Raw genomic sequence first — 18,023 nt, 5'->3', positions numbered from 1 at the left:
GCTACACAAAGGATATTTTGTGTGTATTATTATCATACCATCTACAAAATCATTGTAAAATGAATCATATACAATTCATGGTGCTATGTTGTGTGTTTATATATTGTGTCAATCACAATGTTTTAAGGAAAATCCGTCCATCTATCATTTGAACACCTTTTGTTTAGAAATGTTTAATTGAAAATAATAAGGAATCTAATCAGGAAGCTACTATACCTGTATATTAATATCAACAATAATCACTGAGCATGGTGTCCAACTCAGGGCTGCAATACAAGAAACCAAAGCCTTAAGCCAGATAACTAATAAATAATTAGTTTTGCACTTTTACTTTGAAGACAAAACCCTCTAACTTCCGCTTTAACCCATGCTTTTATTGTTGGTTTTGACGCAGCAAATCGCAGGACCGTCCCATTGATGACTAACAGGCTGATCAAACCACACATAACTCCGAACTACATTCAAATCTACACATTTAAAATATGTTGCTCATTTATCGACAACATTTTATTGTAAGCAAATCAGTTAAAATATTCCTAATTAAAACAAGCGTTGCTTAGATAATAATTTCGTCATGAAAAGTGGATCGTTATTCAGAATTCGTCAGCAGTGGGGCTAAATTGTGCTAATGCAATGGTTTGTTCAATGAAGCGTAACTTTGTGTGTTAAGTCGATTTCTTCCTGAGACTGCACGAGCATGACATAAGTAATTCAATGACTTGTTATCAACTGTGTGTAACTGGGCTGTGTCGCCCTCTGCTGCACAGTTTAGGTTATAGGTTTAGCTGATGGCAAAGAAAAAACTCATCATGAACCCCATAAATTACTTATATAATGATATTTAAAAGTGGCCCATTAGCTACATGCAAAACTTAACATACTCTTTCAATGTCATCATTTTTGTCCTCCATTTTATACCTAAAATGTTGACAATTTTAGTTGTTATTTGTTCAACACTTATACCTTGATTTTAGCTGACAAGAAACAACGATAAAGAGAAGAACAATTGCCCCCAATACTTGATCAATCCCACCCCAAAACAGGGTATGAAGATTATTGATCTGCAATTCTGCAGCGTAACACTGCTTTTGATTCAATTCAGGGAATGTAACTAACGCAGCTACTAATTTATTGGTTCTATGCCACACACACAAAGTCAGTCAGTAATGCCCATCATGCATCACGGTGTCTGGGCTCTCTGCACCCCGCTCCTTGTCAGCAGCTACGTAAAACAACAGTTTCAATAATACGATAACGTGTCATGTTTGAAAGTATTTTGGGTTGGGTGGTGAGCGTGGAAAGTGTCTGTATTATGCATAGCAGGATGTCACACTAAGTATTTCTATGAGATCAGTGTCACTTACATGTGTGAAGTCAGCAAAACAGAATTTAACAGCTCATATTTAACTAGACTCTCTCTTGTTTTCTTGTTGTATAAGTTTTATTTAAATGTAATTATGATTTAACATTTGCATCAAAGGTTTAAGAATAAAGAAATGGCGGCTGGGTAGTGTCCGATCAGGCCAGAGCTAGAATAGAGAGCCGTCTAACTTTACCTGAGAGTCAACAAAGACACGCCTAAACCACCGAGGTCGAATCTGAAAGAATGGAGAGAATTTCCCATCAACAGCCTCGTGGCCGCCAGTGTTCACCGCACTGCATCTGAAAAGTTTAGTACCTGTCGTGCTGCAGCTTTGCATGAATGCTTTTCCTCTATAGAGAGGGCAGTTTTTAAATTAAGAATAGAATAATGTCCAAAGTAACAATCAGCATTTCATAAGGCATGACCTTAAATATCTCTAAAAGTGCATTCACTTTCAGATTCACCCTCTGAGGACCATGAATGTGTACCGAATGTAGCACAGTGTGGCTAAAAACCTGTAAATGATCAGCTGGTGTAGTGATTGTTGTTCTCTCAAAGGAGTTGATAGAGATATCGTGTCAACACTCAAGCCTAACTCCCCAGTTTTCACCTGTTCTGTGCTTTTGCTCATCAGAACTTTTGGAGGAGGAAGTGAGTGCCGTGTCCCTTTGTGCATCGTTGGGGGTGGGTTGTGGTTTGGTTTGCTGGACTGTGCCACTGCATGTGAGACAGAGGGGGGTGACACGGTGGTTTCATCAGTCCTGTCAGTGTTAAGCTGCTCTTCAACTTCCTTATTCGCCTGTTAAGTGTCATTTCCTCTTTCGCTCACTGATGCGTTCCTTCTTCTTCTTCAGGGGCACGGCTCTGTGCTATCCGGCTCTGTTAACCTGCCAAAGAAAAACAAAATCTGCACTTTGCAAAGTAACTTGAATGCAGTCTGTCGCTGGCACTGGCTTGTCTTCACTTTTAGAGGCGAACAATAGCTGGTGCAAGACTTGGTGAGTACAGACAGATCGCAGCAGAAGTCAAATCCTTTACTCAGATCGTAATGTTCTTCAAATCCAACGGCATCATCGTTGTGTCCTGTCTCCTGTCTCCAGCTTCAATGCGTCCCTTCATGTATGAGAGAGAAGGAAGAGAGTGAAATGATGTATGTTGGCTTGACAGCAATGTATGCCTGCATGCAGTAGCATACACGCTGTGTGTGTGTGTGTGTGTGTGTGTGTGTGATGTCTGGAGACAGCTGTACCCTGCACTGGAGGAGCATGTCTGCCACCAGCCCATCAGATTCCTCGCATGCGTCTCCTCTGGCCACCGTCTCCAGGGACAGCATCGTCCCGGTGAAGATCATCAAAGTGTGTTTCTTTAGCAACAGCTCCAACCTGGGCAAGAACTTCAAACTGGTCCGCTGTGAGGAAGGATGGACTGTCAAGGTATACTCTACTGTACTGTATATTTTTCTGTTACTTTACTGCACTCTACTATGATGTCCTCTACTAAACGAAACTCTGCTGTTCTTTACCGTTTTGAACTCTTTTATGCTCCACTGCACTCTACTACTGTTTCTGAACACATTCTGAAAGCCCACATGCCCACAGACGTCCCTGTGTAATGATTTCTGTCCCAGGATGTCATTAACATGGTGCTGTCCAGCGGCTGCGTGGGTCCAGATATAACACACCGACTCTGCTATTGCCTCCTCCTCAAACACCTCAAGTCCTCAGTGGTGCACTGGCTGCACCCGGACCTGACCGTGTCCGAACTCACCCAGCGGTACGAGCAGCAGCACCTGGAGGCCGAGTGGAGGTCAGTACTTCAGTCTTTGTGTCTGTGTGCAGTTTTATAGTGTAAGTGGATCGGGGGAGCTAACCGTGCCGTTTGTTTGTACAGATATGACCTGAGGGTCAGATACATCCCGTCAGACTTCATAGAGGAATTCAAAGATGACAGAACCACAATGCTCTACCTTTACCAGCAGGTCAGTAACACGTTTGCTTACTCTTGCAAATTACTCTTAGATTTGACTCTCTATCTCTTCCCGAGGGTAAGATTCAGGATTGGGTTTAGATTAGGGACGAGGTTAGGTATGGGACTGTGTTTATAATGGCTGCAGTCAATGGAAGGTGTGTGTGTGTGTGTGTGTGTGTGTGTGTGTGTGTGTGTGTGTGTGTGTGTGTGTGTTTACCCCTTAGGTACGATGGGACTACATGCAGCAGTATGCCTCAAAAGTCAGCGATGGGATGGCTCTACAGCTTGGTTGTCTGGAAATTAGGTACTGAGCAACCACCACCTCATGCACGCTCTTAAAAATAAAGATATCTTTGTTCCAGATCTAACAAAACGCCTGGAGATTTAATGTTCTCAGTGAAAAATCAAACACTGTCTGTTTATACAATCGCAAAACATCCATTGTGTTCATTGCAGGAGGTTCTACAAAGACATGAATCCAAACGGACTGGAGAAAAAGTCCAACTTTGAACTATTAGAGTAAGTCGCTTGGATTGTGGCGTCTGTGCATCGACACCAGGCCTTTTTATGCACAAATGGTTCATGCATTAGTAAGACGACTCCTGGTTTGAATCCCTTGACCCATGTGTTTGCATATCTGACTGCATGCTGTTGACTCTCCTCCTTTAGGAAGGACGTGGGTCTGGACCTGTTCTTTCCCAGAGAGATGATCAACAGCATGAAGGTAACGAGCTGAAACAACGACAGCACATGACGCAAAGAGATCGTACGATTATAATTTGTCTGCATTGCAACGCCTCAGCCCAAACAGCTACGCCGGCTGATCCAGCAGACGTTCCAGGGCTACTCCACTCTGAAGCAGGACCAGTGCATGGCCAGGTTCTTCACCACTCTGGCCCAGTGCTACAGCTACACACAGGAGCGCTTCGCCTGCAGGCTGGTGGTGAGCATGGGGGAGATTGAAGGTAATTTTCTGTCAAGCTAAATGTTGTATTTTCTGACGCATTTGTGTGTGCATGTCCTGTGTGTTTAGCATGGCTGGAATCTAACAATAGACCTGGTCATCGACCCTGAAGGCATCAGTCAGCAAACTGAAAACTCCAAGGTGAGCTCACGCTCTCTATGATGATGATGATATGATGAGTATGCAAGGCTCTGCAAACATAAATACACCGCAGGCAACACCTCAGTAACAATCAGCCTTATTTGCAGACGCTGATCCGTCATAATGTATATATTAATTATCGTCTTTGTCTCTTTTGCAGCCCATCCGTCTGGCCACGTTCTCTCAGGTGCGCAGTATGTCCTGCTCTGCTGAGAGTGATGGCCAGGCTCTGCTCACTGTGCACATAGAGGGAGCCAAACAGGTGACTTCCTGAAGGGTTAGGGCAACATTTTGGGTGATTAGAGTACCATTTGTTTAAGCCACACAAAAACCAAAGTGTGTATATGACAGGTTTTGGTTTAAAGGGGAGGTAAGTGGACTTCAGACCTGTGGAGGATTTTCTTCAAATGTTTACCCTGTTTCACACATACCAAATGTCCTCTGGCCTCTGAGTTGCACTTTTATAAGAGTCAGCAGGTCAGCAAGTTGGAGCGGTTTAACCCACACTGAATATCTTGTATCTTCAACCCCTCCAGCCGCTGTCGGTCAACACCTCCTCCCTGGCCGTGGCAGAAAACATGGCCGACCTGATCGATGGCTACTGTCGGCTGGAAGGCGCCTCTGAGAGCTCGCTCATTATCCGACCCAGCAAAGGTACACTCGAGTCATAAATGTAGCGAACACATATGCTAACAACCCAGGGATACGTTTGCCTCCTATTTCCCATGAATCATAAAGACTTTACTCAGGTGCTTTCTCTTTCTTTTCGACTTCAAACAACTGGTTCAAATAATAGGATTAAACCGGGGCCTTTATTTAAAAAGTTGTATCATAACTGATAAGAAGGATGTCAGAAGGTACCGAAGCCATGTATAAGAAAATGTCCCTTTAATTTGCTAATAACTAAAAACTAAACCAAAGATTCTGTTCTTTCAGGGAGAGATGCAAGACTGAAATTACCTGACATCCCGCAAAGGTGAGTGTGATGAATCCTATTGGAAAGTAATTTAGTGGAAGCACGGTTCATTTTCACACCTTCCTCCTCCTTCATGCTCATATTTTCATATTCATGCCTGTCTACTGGACCAAAAGGTCACAGGCTGATTGTAACGTTATGCTGCTGTGTTGCTTTAAAGAAGTCTCCCTCTCTCTTCCAGTGGTGGTGCCAGTAGTCCTGATGGAGGTCTGAGTAAGTCTCATGACTGATTTACAAATGACACATCAGATGTGGACTGTAATTTACATGCCTGCCTGCAATAATTTACTTGGACTATTCAACGATTGAAGTTTGTTTTTTTCTGTTTGCTTGTGGCTGTAAACAGAACAACAAATGCAAAGTAGACACCTTTAATTTCAACATGTTTCTTTAACCTCAGGTTCGGATATTTATGCAGAGATTTCAGAGGGCAAAGAAGACTCCGGTGGTGAGTCGAGTTTCACTGAAAATGAATAAGAAAATGTCACTGTTTGTGATATTTAGTGTACAAATATTTGCATCCAGGTCTCTAGACGCCCTCTGTTTCTTAATGTCTGTGTGTTCAGAGAAGCACAGGATGTCCAGAGACGACGTCGTTGTGGGTCGGATCCTGGGCGAGGGGTTCTTCGGAGAGGTTCACGACGGAGTTTATAAAAGCCCAGTGAGTTGGTCGTCTTTGTGTCGTCACACTGAAGGATCAGACTATAAAAATCTGTTCCTCACCTGATGAGAACATGCAACCTGAGTGGATAATGTGTCCATGCGTGTTTGTAGACGGGAGAGAGGATCTGTGTGGCCATCAAAACCTGTAAGGACTTCTCGGCTGAAGTAAAAGAGAAGTTTCTCAGTGAAGCTGGTGAGTATGTCGCAGGGATTAAAGGCTTCACAGGTGTTGTGCAGAGATCTATGATGCAACTGCACTGCCTGACAAACGTTCACAACAGGAAGTGTAAAACTTTCCCATCATGACGTAAAATAACTTTTTGGTATGTCGACATTTTCCTCACATTAAACTGATCATTCTTCTAATCGCCTTCAGAGGGATATGTAATGATAATAGTGCGGAGTATCTGAGTTTGGAACATTTCAGTGTTTTGCATGTTTTATCAGTGAGAACTTTGCTGTAGTCGACTTCCTGTTGCCTGGATGTGGCTTTGTGAAAAAGCTCTGACTGGAGCCTGTGGTAACCTCGGGTTCGACACAAGAGACCTTTTTTGATTTATGTTCAGAGATGACTGACAAAGAATAGGTTTAGGAAGACAACAGGCGATTGATACATTTGCACGTAATGTTAAGATAAGATGGAAAACAATGTTCATATAGAGCAGCCACAGGACAACATTCATTCAGAGGCCTGTTTGTCTCCACCTCAAGAAAGCAAATCCAATGTTTTCTTCTGTTTTAGCTCGGTTTTGGTCTCCACCAACTCCGGAGGGAAATGCCTGGCCTTGTAGTGGTTAAATGCTCCGACATGTCGGGAACTTTGTTGTTAACGTACATTGAGTTTTAGAACTGAAAACAGCTGCCAGTGGTGAACTGCTCTTTGCAGCTAAAAGTATGAAAGAGAAAGCGTAAACTATTTATAAAGAAAAGGAAGATTGCAATTCATCCCTTGGAAAAGCTCTTTCACACCAACACATTTGGGTTTCCTGGTTTCATAGTGGTTCAGAGACCATCTATTCTCCACTAACGTCTTTCTCTGTCTTCTTTCTCTGCTACTGATACATCGTTACACAAAGCGATACGTTATTCACCTGAGCTGCTCTGTCTGATGCAGGCTTGATGAAAAATCTGGATCACCCCCACATCGTGCGTCTAATCGGAGTCATCGAGGTCGACCCTGTCTGGATCGTCATGGAGCTCCTTGAACACGGAGAGGTGTGTGATTAAACTAACAGTACAGAATATAATACTGGCTGAGATGAATGTATGAAGTGTTCTTTTTTTGTTTCCCCCGACAGCTGGGGAGCTATCTCCTGCAGGAGCAGTACATCCTGACCACTGCAACGTTAACACTGTACTGTCTGCAAATCTGCAAAGCCTTGGCTTACCTGGAGGGACACAACATGGTGCACCGGTAACTCATTAGAGAAAACCATGAAAAACTCTGCTGTCTTTATTTCAACACGGATAATTATTGGGTCTGGTTTCTGTTCCGTCTGTGTGCTGCAGAGATATAGCGGTGAGAAATGTCTTGGTGGCGTCTCCCAAGTGCGTCAAGCTCGGCGACTTTGGCCTGTCTCGCTATGTAGACGAACAAGAGTATTATAAAGGTACACACACACATGCACTCACTACACACACAATGTGTGTGGTTCTACATTTCAACTCATTCAGTGTGTTCATATCTTCTTGTTTATTTGGGGTATTATTTACCTCCTGCTTGCATTCTTATTATTTTAATCTTTGTAAAATCTGTTTTTTTTTTGGGTCTATTTCTCTTCAAATATGCTTCTTCTGTGCGCAGCCTCCGTAAGTCGATTACCGATCAAATGGATGGCACCCGAGTCTATCAACTTCAGACGCTTCACCACAGCTAGTGATGTCTGGATGTTTGGTGAGAAATACAACACGTTGTGTATATTGTAGTGCATCTGAACATAAAGATGAACTTATTCTCAGAATGTGTGGGCAGTATAATGACTTGTAGTCACTTAATACTAAATTGTGGAACCAAAGTTATAAATTGAGTTCCACAATTGTGAAACTTCTTTGGTTTTCATTGGCAGAAGTGAACACAACTCTTCAGTAATTTATGAGGAAGTCTACACTCCACCCAGACTCAAAGCCAAGTCTGTCATACAATTAAACTTACTGTTTTAATATACAGACAAGCATAACTCTGACATCTGCTTGTGTATACAGCAAGCATTTAACCTGGTTATGTTAGAGGCCAGAATAACATTTAAATCACAAGTTTATTTGTAACACTGTGCTTTAATTCTAGGGCTAACCGATACAAGAATTACAATAGTAGTCGTGTTTTGTTCGACCAGGTGTGTGTGCGTGGGAGACCTTCTCGATGGCCCAGCAGCCGTTCTTCTGGCTGGAGAACGGGCAGGTGATCAACCAGCTGGAGTCGGGGGTTCGACTCCCCAAGCCGCGGCAATGCCCGCCCACCGTCTACTCCCTGCTCAGCCGCTGCTGGGCCTATGAGCCGCACGCCCGGCCCAGCTTCAGCCAGCTCGTCTGCTTCCTGAGGTGCACGCACATTCCTCTCCTCTATTACTATACCACACTTCTGAAAGTCTTGAAAATGCTTTGGTGGTTTCAGAGATTCAAATCTGTTCTTCCAGCTTTGCATGCTGGGATCTCAGGTCAAGCTCAATATGAATATTCAAATAAAAACATTTTTATTGGTCAGACATCATGTCAATCAACACAGAAGTTAACCCCTGAGAACACGTCGACGTCATAACACTAACTGATGTCTGCGTTCGTGTGTCAGTGAGTCCCACAGGATGGAGCTGGAGCAGGAGCTGAGGCGAGACCGATCCCACTCCACCACATCAATGCTGGACCCAAAGCACATCACAGAGCCTCCGCCCAAGGTACGCAGCTCGATGCTGCTCCCAAGAAAGACTGCATTGAAGTGAATTGGTGTTAAGTTTGCGCTGCCTCCAATATGACCATGACAGGCTGTGTTTTTAAATCACATGTCCTCTCTTTCTCTCTCTCACCAGCCGTCCAGAATACACGGCAATACTCTTCCTCGAGTCACGCACATACAGGTGTCCCCACACACACACACACACACACACACACACACACACACACACACGGAGTAACATGCTACAAGGTCATGCATTGTATTTCATATCTGATCAAATCTACTTCCCCCTCCCTTTATGGAGCAAAAAACACACAAAAAACTGCAAATGTTGTAAAACCAAATGTAGTAATGCAAATAATGTAAAGAAAATGCTGGCACACGATAGACTGAAGCTCCACAATTACATCAAAAAACAGAAGGAAGTTTGTCGTTGAGTCACGTTCTGCAGCTGCTCTTTAGACCAGAGTGTCAAAAGTGGATGACTAAGCAACAACATGGACATTAACTGAAGGGGAATTTCAATTTTGATATGCAAAATAATTTCCTAGAAATTGAGTGAAAGCTGAACAAATCCTTAGACAAAGATGATTCAAACAATCAAGTTATACTGCCTCGAAAGGTGACATTTAAAGGGGGTGTGTGTGTGTGTGTGTGTGTGTGTTTGTAGGGAACAGACAGGGACACCAGGCCGGTGTGGCAGAAAGAGAAAGAGCGAGTGGAGGACACTTTACAAAGACAAAGAAGAGAGATGCTGGTGGATAAACAGTGGCTGGAGCAGGAGGAGAGACAACTGGTGAGGGATCACACACACACACACACACACACACACACAGAGCATGCCTTGCGCTGCTCGTCGAAAGAAGCACAGGAAGAAGTTTGTGGCCTCGAGAGTGTGACGAAAGAGAGTGATGTGTCATGAAAGCGGAAGATCTTTGGCAAGCACAAGACACGTGAAAAACAAACATTACCACCTCGCCTACATTATGCAACTGCCAGATTCACTGACATCTGCTTTTTTTCCTGCAGGATCCTGTTGTGAGAGTGGATTCACACATCAAGGTACTTATTATCTTGTTGTTATATCCTCTTGTGCTAATTTGAGAGTTATATTAAAGCTGCATGAAGCACTTTTCTACCACTAAGGGGCAGCGACAAACCTGTGAACCTCTCTATCATCTCCAATTTTTGAAAAGCCAATTCACAGAAATAAATTGACATGAATTTTGAAACTCATTTAAATTGCTAGATTCACATCCTGTTTTCTTCCTTTCTTTTTGCAGCCTCCTGAAAAAAGCCCAGAAAATGGTGAGCCTTCTTAAACAGGCTTGACTGTGTCTTGCACTCTTAATGGAAAAGGATGTTGCTACTAATGCAGCAGTATAATACAGAAAAGCTATGCATGAAATTAAACAAATTCACTAGATTGTATAAGCAGAGACACACGGCATAAATAGTTACAACATATTAATCGCAGCTTGTACAGGCTGCACATAGGCAAACATTCCAAGACAAAAAAAGTAATGAAAACGAGATAAAAATGCATTACTTTCACCATAAATTGTATATATAGAAAATGCAAAATATGTGTGGGGAAACAAAATGTGCAGATATGCAGCTTTTTCTATCTCCCTCAGGTCCTCTAGAAAAGCCCCCGATGCCTCCCACAGCCACACAGGTAAAAAATAAAACACCCCTCCCCCGAGGAAATAGTCTCAGATTTTGTTACTTTCTTATGAAAAGAACCGTTAAAAACAACTAGAAAAGTTCCAATGGTAAGACTTTTTTTTGAGCATTTTGGTCATTAAAAATAAGCCATGTTGTGTTGTCGAAGCCTCGGCCCACAGCTGAGCTGGACCGATCGGGTGACCAGGTCTACACCGGCGTCATGGCGATGGTGAAACAGGTGGTCAAGCTGAAGAATGACGTCAACACTCTGCCGGCCTCAGAGTATCCCAACGCTGTCAAAGTAGGCCGTCTTTATACCATTTAAGACCACTGTTAAACACAAACACCACAGTAAACTAAGCTATGGTTAACTCTCCCTCTTCCCACTCCTGTCCTCCCTCGCTCCGTCTCCCCCCCCCCTGTCTTTGTCTCCCTCGTCCACCTCCAGGCGGCGGGGATCACTCTCCGCAGCCTGATCCAAAGCGTGGATGAGATCCTGCCCACCCTGCACAGCTCGGTCACCACAGAGGTCAGCCTCACTTCACCTCTCTTTGCATCAACCAGTGAACCTGCATGTGGTCGATAGCTTGATTAGTTGATTGGAGATGGTACCTGCAGTTGCGTTGAATCAGGACACAGATGTGTGATGTATCATGTGATCGTCTCTGCTCTCCATCTCAGATCGAGGGCACTAAGAAGCTGCTGAACAAGGATTTAGGGGAGCTGATCAACAAGATGCGACTGGCCCAGCAGAACTCGATGACGTCGCTGAAGGAGGAATGCCAGCGGCAGATGTTGGCGGCCGCTCACACTCTGGCTCTGGACTCCAAAAACCTGCTGGACGCCGTGGACCAGGCTCGGGTCCGGGCCAACCTGGCCAGGCCCAGACCTCCATCGCAAGGTGCAGAGGATTCTGGGGAATGAAGTTCCCCTCGCTGATCGAAGGGCCTCTGGTTTAAATCACGGACACGATGTTCAGGTTGAAGAATGAGCGGAGGAGTTTGTGTGAAGCACTTCCTGTACTCATGCGAATGAAAGATGTCATATTATATTTGTATTTTCTCTCAAAAAAATACAATCATGTTAAGTTAAACTGAGCGTTTCTTGAAGTTGAACAAAATATACAACCACAATGTATAAAAGCAATAAAGTTATACTGTTTTGTATTCTTTTTACTATTAAAGACAATGTGATTTTGCACGTTCTGTGTTGTTTTTTTTCCTTTTGCGTCATTAGACAAGATAAGCGTTTAACAGGTAACGATATTTTTTTGTGCCAGCTGAAAACAACAAAGACAGGAGTGAGGAAAAACTGGAAAAATCTCTTGTCGAATGATGTCTGCAGAGTATAAATCTGGCATCTCTGATGAACAGATGCCGAGCATACAGCTCTCTGGTAGGACACTCTGTTCTGCATTTTGTATCAGGCACTCTTGAAAATCTGAGGCCACGCACCGCCAGTTTGATTTCTGTTCTTGCACCTGCAACGACATGCTTAACAGAGAAGACTTGCACTATCGCTGCAAGAACATGATGTGAGTCCCAGGAATGATGAGGAAGAGTTGGCAACGACAACAACTTCTATAAATTCTTGGCTAAGAAAGACTGCAGGGTGCTGTATAGAGTAACGTAAAGAGCAATTCACTAACAAGGACCACGCCAATAACAGTATGAGTTTTGAGAGGTTTATTGCATAGTGGAAAGATTGTTAGATTCAAGAAGCGGAAGGGATCGAGGGATGAAATAGATATAGGGTAGGGGTAGAGGGATGAAGGGATGTGGGGGTAGGGAGGAAGGGATGTGGGGTAGGGGTCGAGGTAGAGGGATGGAGGGGTCGAGGGATGAAGGGGTCGAGGGATGTCAGGAAGAAGAAACGAAGAGGGTTTGTAGAAAGGCGGTTAGGCGATCGATGGGGGACCGTTGATGTCCGGCAACTGGCGGGAATGGGGCACTGGAGACTGTAGGGTGGGGGCCATCTCTTCGGAAGCTCTGGCGGAGCAGAGTCCCCTGTTGTTCCTGTAATCCTACGAGCGAGCGAGCGAGAGAGAGCCGTTCCTGAACTACGTTTATAAAACTACATTTAAACTGGATATTCAAGTTCTCTCTTGCCTCTGGTAAGAGCATACCATTACCCTAAGTCAAATTAAGGCCTAAAGAATACAAGGCATAACTAATATAGCAGGTGTGTGAGGCAGGAAACAGCCAAAGGGTCAAAACGTTCTGCATCTGCTGTTGTCAAATAATCTGTTACATGACATTATTTTTTACATTAACAGCCCCACCTCTTTCAGAACACAAGAACACAGAATTCTACTATGACTTTAAAAACATGAGCATGTCCTCAGGTAGGTCAAAGTAAATTACATTTTACAAGCTTTACATCCTCCCATCTTCAATCCATGTTTGGCATGAACGTCTTTATTCAGTCGGCTTTCTTTTGCTTCCCTCAAGTTTCCTGCAGCTTCCTATGTTGTAGTTCTTTTCAACACGTTCCTGTTATAGTCGAGTCTCGCTGCACCATTTTGCAATAAACAAGCGATTCCTTCTGTTTTGTCGTCTGTTTTCTGTTCGACGATATGGAAAATATATTCAAGTAAAGTGACAAATAAAAAACTTCCACTGATGGTTATTTCATGCACTCTGAAAGGGTGCAAAGAGCCATTATACAGGCTGGTATAGGTGCGTCTATAGGTGAGGAGACGCGGCACAGGTTTTACTTCATCTCTGCCTCTCGCTGTGCATTTACATGTTCCTTTAAAAGGAACAGGTGAAGGCAGTCAGCCTCTCCAGTCTCAGCAAAGACATCAGTAGACATCAGGAGCCGCTCACCAGGTGAGGATTTTACATTTTACTGATATTTCAGACCATTTACCACAGAAACAAACCACAGACATTTAAAGGTGTGTGGATGAGTATGAGTCAAGCACTTTGAGGGTCACCTTAAAAAAAAAAGAATTCAAAAAAGTCTGTCAAGTATAGCATAATGTTGATGCTTCAAATGTTTAATTGCAACTTTTTAATCCGTTTCGAATCGCTTAAAAGGATCTGCGTGAAATCTTTTGAGTGCGAATCTTAAAACTCCTCGAACCCCGCCACGCCTAATGACATGTTGTTCATGTTACATGCTCATGTTGCGCAGACAATTATTGTTAAAAACCCAAATTACAGGACAATTGTCTTTCTACGCTTGAGATGCTGTTGGGAACGTAAAAGGAGCATGTTTAGGTTATCAGCATCTAAGAAACTAAATTCTTGACATCAATAGAATTATTAATGTCAGTAACAATTATTAATGATTATTAATAATAACGGGGCACCACCCTGCGAACAGGGACCAATAACCAAACGATAAACTAAGTCTCATAATTAGTGTTCACTCACAATGTCAATAGTCTGAGTACTATTACACATTCAGAGTGAAAGTGAAGGTTTTAAGTTCGAGCACAGACCACATATACAGCTATTATCACAATACACATGCACGGAGTAATCACAGACAGCTGCTCTTTAAAATATAACAGAATTTATTACGTTCTAATACTAATGATCTAGTCAACTAATATCTAAACTAACAACAACTATACATTTATGAGCACGCGATCAACAGACTATGGAAAAGAGGGGGGGAAGTGTGTGTGTACATGTAGTGTGTGTGTGTGTGTGTGTGTGTGTGTGTGTGTGTGTGTGTGTGTGTATGTAGGGGGAGGAGCGAGGGAACAGCTCAGCGACGTATGACGTAGTTGGGACGTGGTGACGTCTCTCATGCGTGAGTAGCCAACAGGAGACCCGGCGTCTATACGTGCCGGTAAGGGATTTTCGCGTCCTTATGGCCGGAGCAGACGAGGCGCTTGGTGGAGAGTGGAAGTTCTCTCTCTCTCTCTTTCTGAAGAAGTCTTGCTTCTTCACTTCTGCAGGAATAAAAGGGTCCGCTTCGTGGATACGAACAAAGATAAAATAGACAGTTTGATGAATTCGGCCAGCGAATATAAACTGTTAGACCTAGGTTTTGATTAAAAAAAAGAACAAAGTTGCATGTGTGCCTCCTGCTACCCCGGAGGGATCGATGGAAAAAGCCTTGAGGTGGGGGTTGCAGGTAGTTTTGTAGAACAGTGGCTGAACCACAGGGGTCCTGGGGTGTCTTGGCCCTCGGCATCCCTGCTCTCGTCCAATGAGAGCAGTGTTGCATTTAGGGGGAGGAAACTCACACCCTAATGTGAATTTCTTCAGAGTTGGGGGGTTTGGTGCTCAAACTACAATCAGGATGAAACCTTTGCTTGCAAAAGGGAAGGCCTGACTCTCTTTGTTCCACAGCACATGTCGAAGCCATATAGTCAGATCCCAACAATGCCAACCTTCTCGTGGTATTTCTTTATTATGTCTTGCTGACTGAGGGAACATTTGTATCTAATGAAGCACAAAACGTATCGAACATTTTCAACCTCATGTAATGTTGCAGGTATAAAAAGGCCTCCCTCAGCATGCACACTTGCTCTTGTCTCTTTTTCCTTGTTGTAGAACGCAGGATGAAGAAGAAGCTGATCCTCGACGTGGACACCGGGGTGGACGGCGCTCAGGCCATCATGGTGGCCATCGCCGACCCCAATGTAGAGATTTTGGGGATCACCTGCTGCCACGGCAACACGCCCCTGGAAACGTCCTCAAGAACATGCTGCGTGTCCTGAAAGTCTGCAACCGGCTGGACGTAAGTCTGTGACTGACTGAAACGTCAGTCCCAAAGGAAGCCCTCGTACACGGGCAGAAATTGGTGCATGTCAATGGAGGTTTGGTGTTCTGATTGATTAAAGTGGGTTTAAGGGGTTAATGTATGTTGTTCTCCACGTTATGATGCTGTATTAAGCACAAAACATCACATTCCTCAGATCCCAGTGTATTGCGGCTGCTCAACACCCCTGCTGGCCCGTCAACAAAATGCTGGGGGTTTCCACGGGAAGGACGGCCTAGGTGACGTCCCGGATCCGGACGCTCCCAGCCTGGAGCTGCTGCAGAAGAGGAAAGCTGCGAAGGCCATAATCAAGATGGTGAAAGAGAACGCTGGAGAGGTGAGACAAATACCTGGGGGAGCAGGCAGCTAGGGTCTGGTTATCTTGTGACTTTGACCTTCTGGAAGTTTATCTGTCTGGATCGCAACAAGCCTGTGGGGAACTGCAAAGTGATATGGAATACATCAAAAGATCTTTATTTTTTGGATGATAGAAAATGTGCTGAAGGAAATTGTACATGAAAAGAAGCTTTCAGACACGAGATAAGTTACTTTCAGATAAAAACCTTTACTTGTCTTATGTCTTTCTTCTTTTGTCCTCGCAAGAAAAAGATATAAAAAGATCTAAAGGTATGTTGCTTATCTGCTGCTGTCTGCAGGTGACTTTGGTGGCCACGGCGCCCCTCACTAACCTGGCTGTCGCAGTGCTACTGGACCCCGACTTCCCCAAGAAGCTGAAGGCACTCTACATCATGGGGGGAAACACTAAATGTAGGTTACCTGCTTTTAAGTCTTTAGTCGATCTTTTATTCTTCTCTTCTGTGCAGTGATGGTACTGAGAATAATGACTGTGTGTGTGTGTGTGTGCAGCCAGGGGTAACACCACGGTGTGTGGAGAGTTTAACTTCGTGGCTGACCCCGAAGCGGCCTTCGTTGTGCTGGACCGCTACACCTGTCCCACCTACATCGCCCCCTGGGAGTTCACCTGCAGGAACAGCCTGACGTGGGTGAGCTTCAGAACGAATCATTGACAATTATCTGAACAGTGACGTTTAAAATACTTCCTCACTCACTACAACAGTATTTATGTTTAAAGTACGAGTGAAAAGAGATGCAATGATGATTTCCTCCCTCAGTCTTTCTTTGACCAGTTGCTGGCTCATGACACAGAGAAGGCTCGCTTCATGAAAAAGATTTCGTGCCTCTGGATGAAGGTAAGAGATTGGGTGCAGAAACGGACATAACGTCACCTGCTTCATTGTCAGGTTGTACAGTACAGAATGCAACGCAGAGCATGTCGGCACAAACAGATAACGATGTTCTCAGAGGGGTTATTATGCACCACTGCCCATTACAGCACCTCTCCAATGTATGCACCAAGGAAATGTTCTGATGTGGTCAAATTATATTTCTCATACGTCAAATATGTTCACCAGGGCCGGCACAAGCCTTTTTTGGGGCCCCCCAGGAAAGAATGACCCCTCCAACATTCACCACTAAATGTGCCAGCAACAGCTAACTCTAATCTACTACAACTACAATCACCCAAAAGACAATGAGTCAAACTACATAGATCACATAGCCCCAAATTCTAAAATCCTTTAACATTTGTTAAAATCTCCAAACTGTTTGTTAGCAACCATATCCCAAGATTTTGTCGTTCATTTTATCCTGACATGATTGACATGATTGAGTGCTCTGTGTATCTTTAAATGCTCATGATGAAAGCTGCCCTCTAGTGGCAGCTGACTGATGTCTTGTCTCTGCAGAAAGCTCAGTCACCAGACTACCAGAAGGAGGTCACAGAGGGAAGTGGGTTCAATTCCTGCGACACCTACGCCGTGGCTGCCGCCATCGACGACACATTCATAACGGAGAGTGACGAGGTGAGCATCTGCCGCTTTAATGTCTTTAAAAATACAAAGCAGCTCAGATCTTGACCCGACAACGTCTCGTGTTCCTCCACCAGGTTGCAGTGTCGGTGGAGTTGCAGGGGACCTACACCCGAGGCATGATGATGCTGGACTACATGGACCTGCTCAAGAAGAAACACAAGGCCACCGTGATGGAGCAAGTTGACTTGGAGAAGTTCAAGCAGATGTTCGCGAATTCACTGAAGTAGAATGATTCTGTCACATGCTGAGGGCCTGACTTTGCTTCACCTTAATGAATAAAGCGTAACAAAGCAGTATTTTGTTCTTGTTTTCATTTTTAAAAACACGGCTGAAGCATCTGTGGCGTCTTTTTTTTCATTTTGTGCGGGCTATTCTCGGATTCCTGCCTGGTCGCAATAAAAAAATCCCTTCAAATGCAAAAACAGGAAATTCTCTCTCTGTCTTTCCCTTTTGTTCAAATAAGGGTGTGATTTAGCAGAGCAGTAGGAAACAAATGGAAATCTAATAGTGTGCGTAGTTGCCAGGATTCAAAAGAGAGCAAAAGAAAAAATGCGTGATTGCACTGAAACATGAGACACAATTGATCCGTGTCAAAGATGCCCAATAACCTAATTAATGCATGAATAAGCAACTTTTTATAGACTAAAACAAAAATACTTCAATAGTAGGAGTAAGAGGAGGAGACTAAACACTGTTACTCCCCTCAAACATGTTTTTCTTGCTTGCCTTAACCTAACAGCCCACATGCATGTGGTGTCCTGTTACATAACCTTGTTTTT

The 18,023-nt window shown here is 43.9% G+C and overlaps 1 protein-coding gene and 1 pseudogene across 1 annotated transcript; both read left to right on the top strand.

Annotated features, from left to right (window-relative positions):
* The first annotated feature begins 2,181 nt into the window (after positions 1–2,181).
* LOC116386197 (protein-tyrosine kinase 2-beta-like) lies at positions 2,182–11,834 on the top strand. Its single transcript, XM_031852233.1, has 30 exons — positions 2,182–2,361; positions 2,464–2,796; positions 2,991–3,169; positions 3,254–3,341; positions 3,556–3,635; positions 3,788–3,850; positions 4,001–4,055; positions 4,134–4,274; positions 4,365–4,436; positions 4,597–4,698; positions 4,973–5,090; positions 5,373–5,412; positions 5,594–5,625; positions 5,813–5,860; positions 5,979–6,073; positions 6,187–6,268; positions 7,190–7,290; positions 7,374–7,489; positions 7,585–7,685; positions 7,880–7,969; positions 8,409–8,613; positions 8,861–8,963; positions 9,096–9,143; positions 9,633–9,758; positions 9,992–10,024; positions 10,246–10,270; positions 10,600–10,640; positions 10,797–10,931; positions 11,079–11,159; positions 11,312–11,834. Exons 2-30 carry the CDS (start codon positions 2,593–2,595, stop codon positions 11,552–11,554), a joined length of 2,847 nt encoding a protein of 948 aa, XP_031708093.1. The 5' UTR covers positions 2,182–2,361; positions 2,464–2,592; the 3' UTR covers positions 11,555–11,834.
* Positions 11,835–15,151: 3,317 nt separating this feature from the next.
* Positions 15,152–17,536, top strand: LOC116386282 (inosine-uridine preferring nucleoside hydrolase-like; annotated as a pseudogene).
* Positions 17,537–18,023: the final 487 nt, after the last annotated feature.

Source organism: Anarrhichthys ocellatus, unplaced genomic scaffold (genome assembly GCF_004355925.1).
Source record: "Anarrhichthys ocellatus isolate YVR2014 unplaced genomic scaffold, GSC_Weel_1.0 scaffold12, whole genome shotgun sequence".
Taxonomy (NCBI): Eukaryota; Metazoa; Chordata; class Actinopteri; order Perciformes; family Anarhichadidae; genus Anarrhichthys; species Anarrhichthys ocellatus.
The sequence above is the reverse complement of the archived record's forward strand: the minus strand, read 5'-3'. Positions and strand labels throughout refer to the sequence as shown.

What these genes read in the sequence shown, in the direction of transcription:
- LOC116386197 (XM_031852233.1), top strand. Translation starts at nt 2,593, where the DNA reads ATGTCTGGAGACAGCTGTACCCTGCACTGGAGGAGCATGTCTGCCACC. An exon ending in TCCAACTTTGAACTATTAGA is followed by an intron (nt 3,851 to 4,000) that starts GTAAGTCGCTTG and finishes CTCCTCCTTTAG; the next exon opens with GAAGGACGTGGGTCTGGACC. An exon ending in GCTTCGCCTGCAGGCTGGTG is followed by an intron (nt 4,275 to 4,364) that starts GTGAGCATGGGG and finishes CTGTGTGTTTAG; the next exon opens with CATGGCTGGAATCTAACAAT.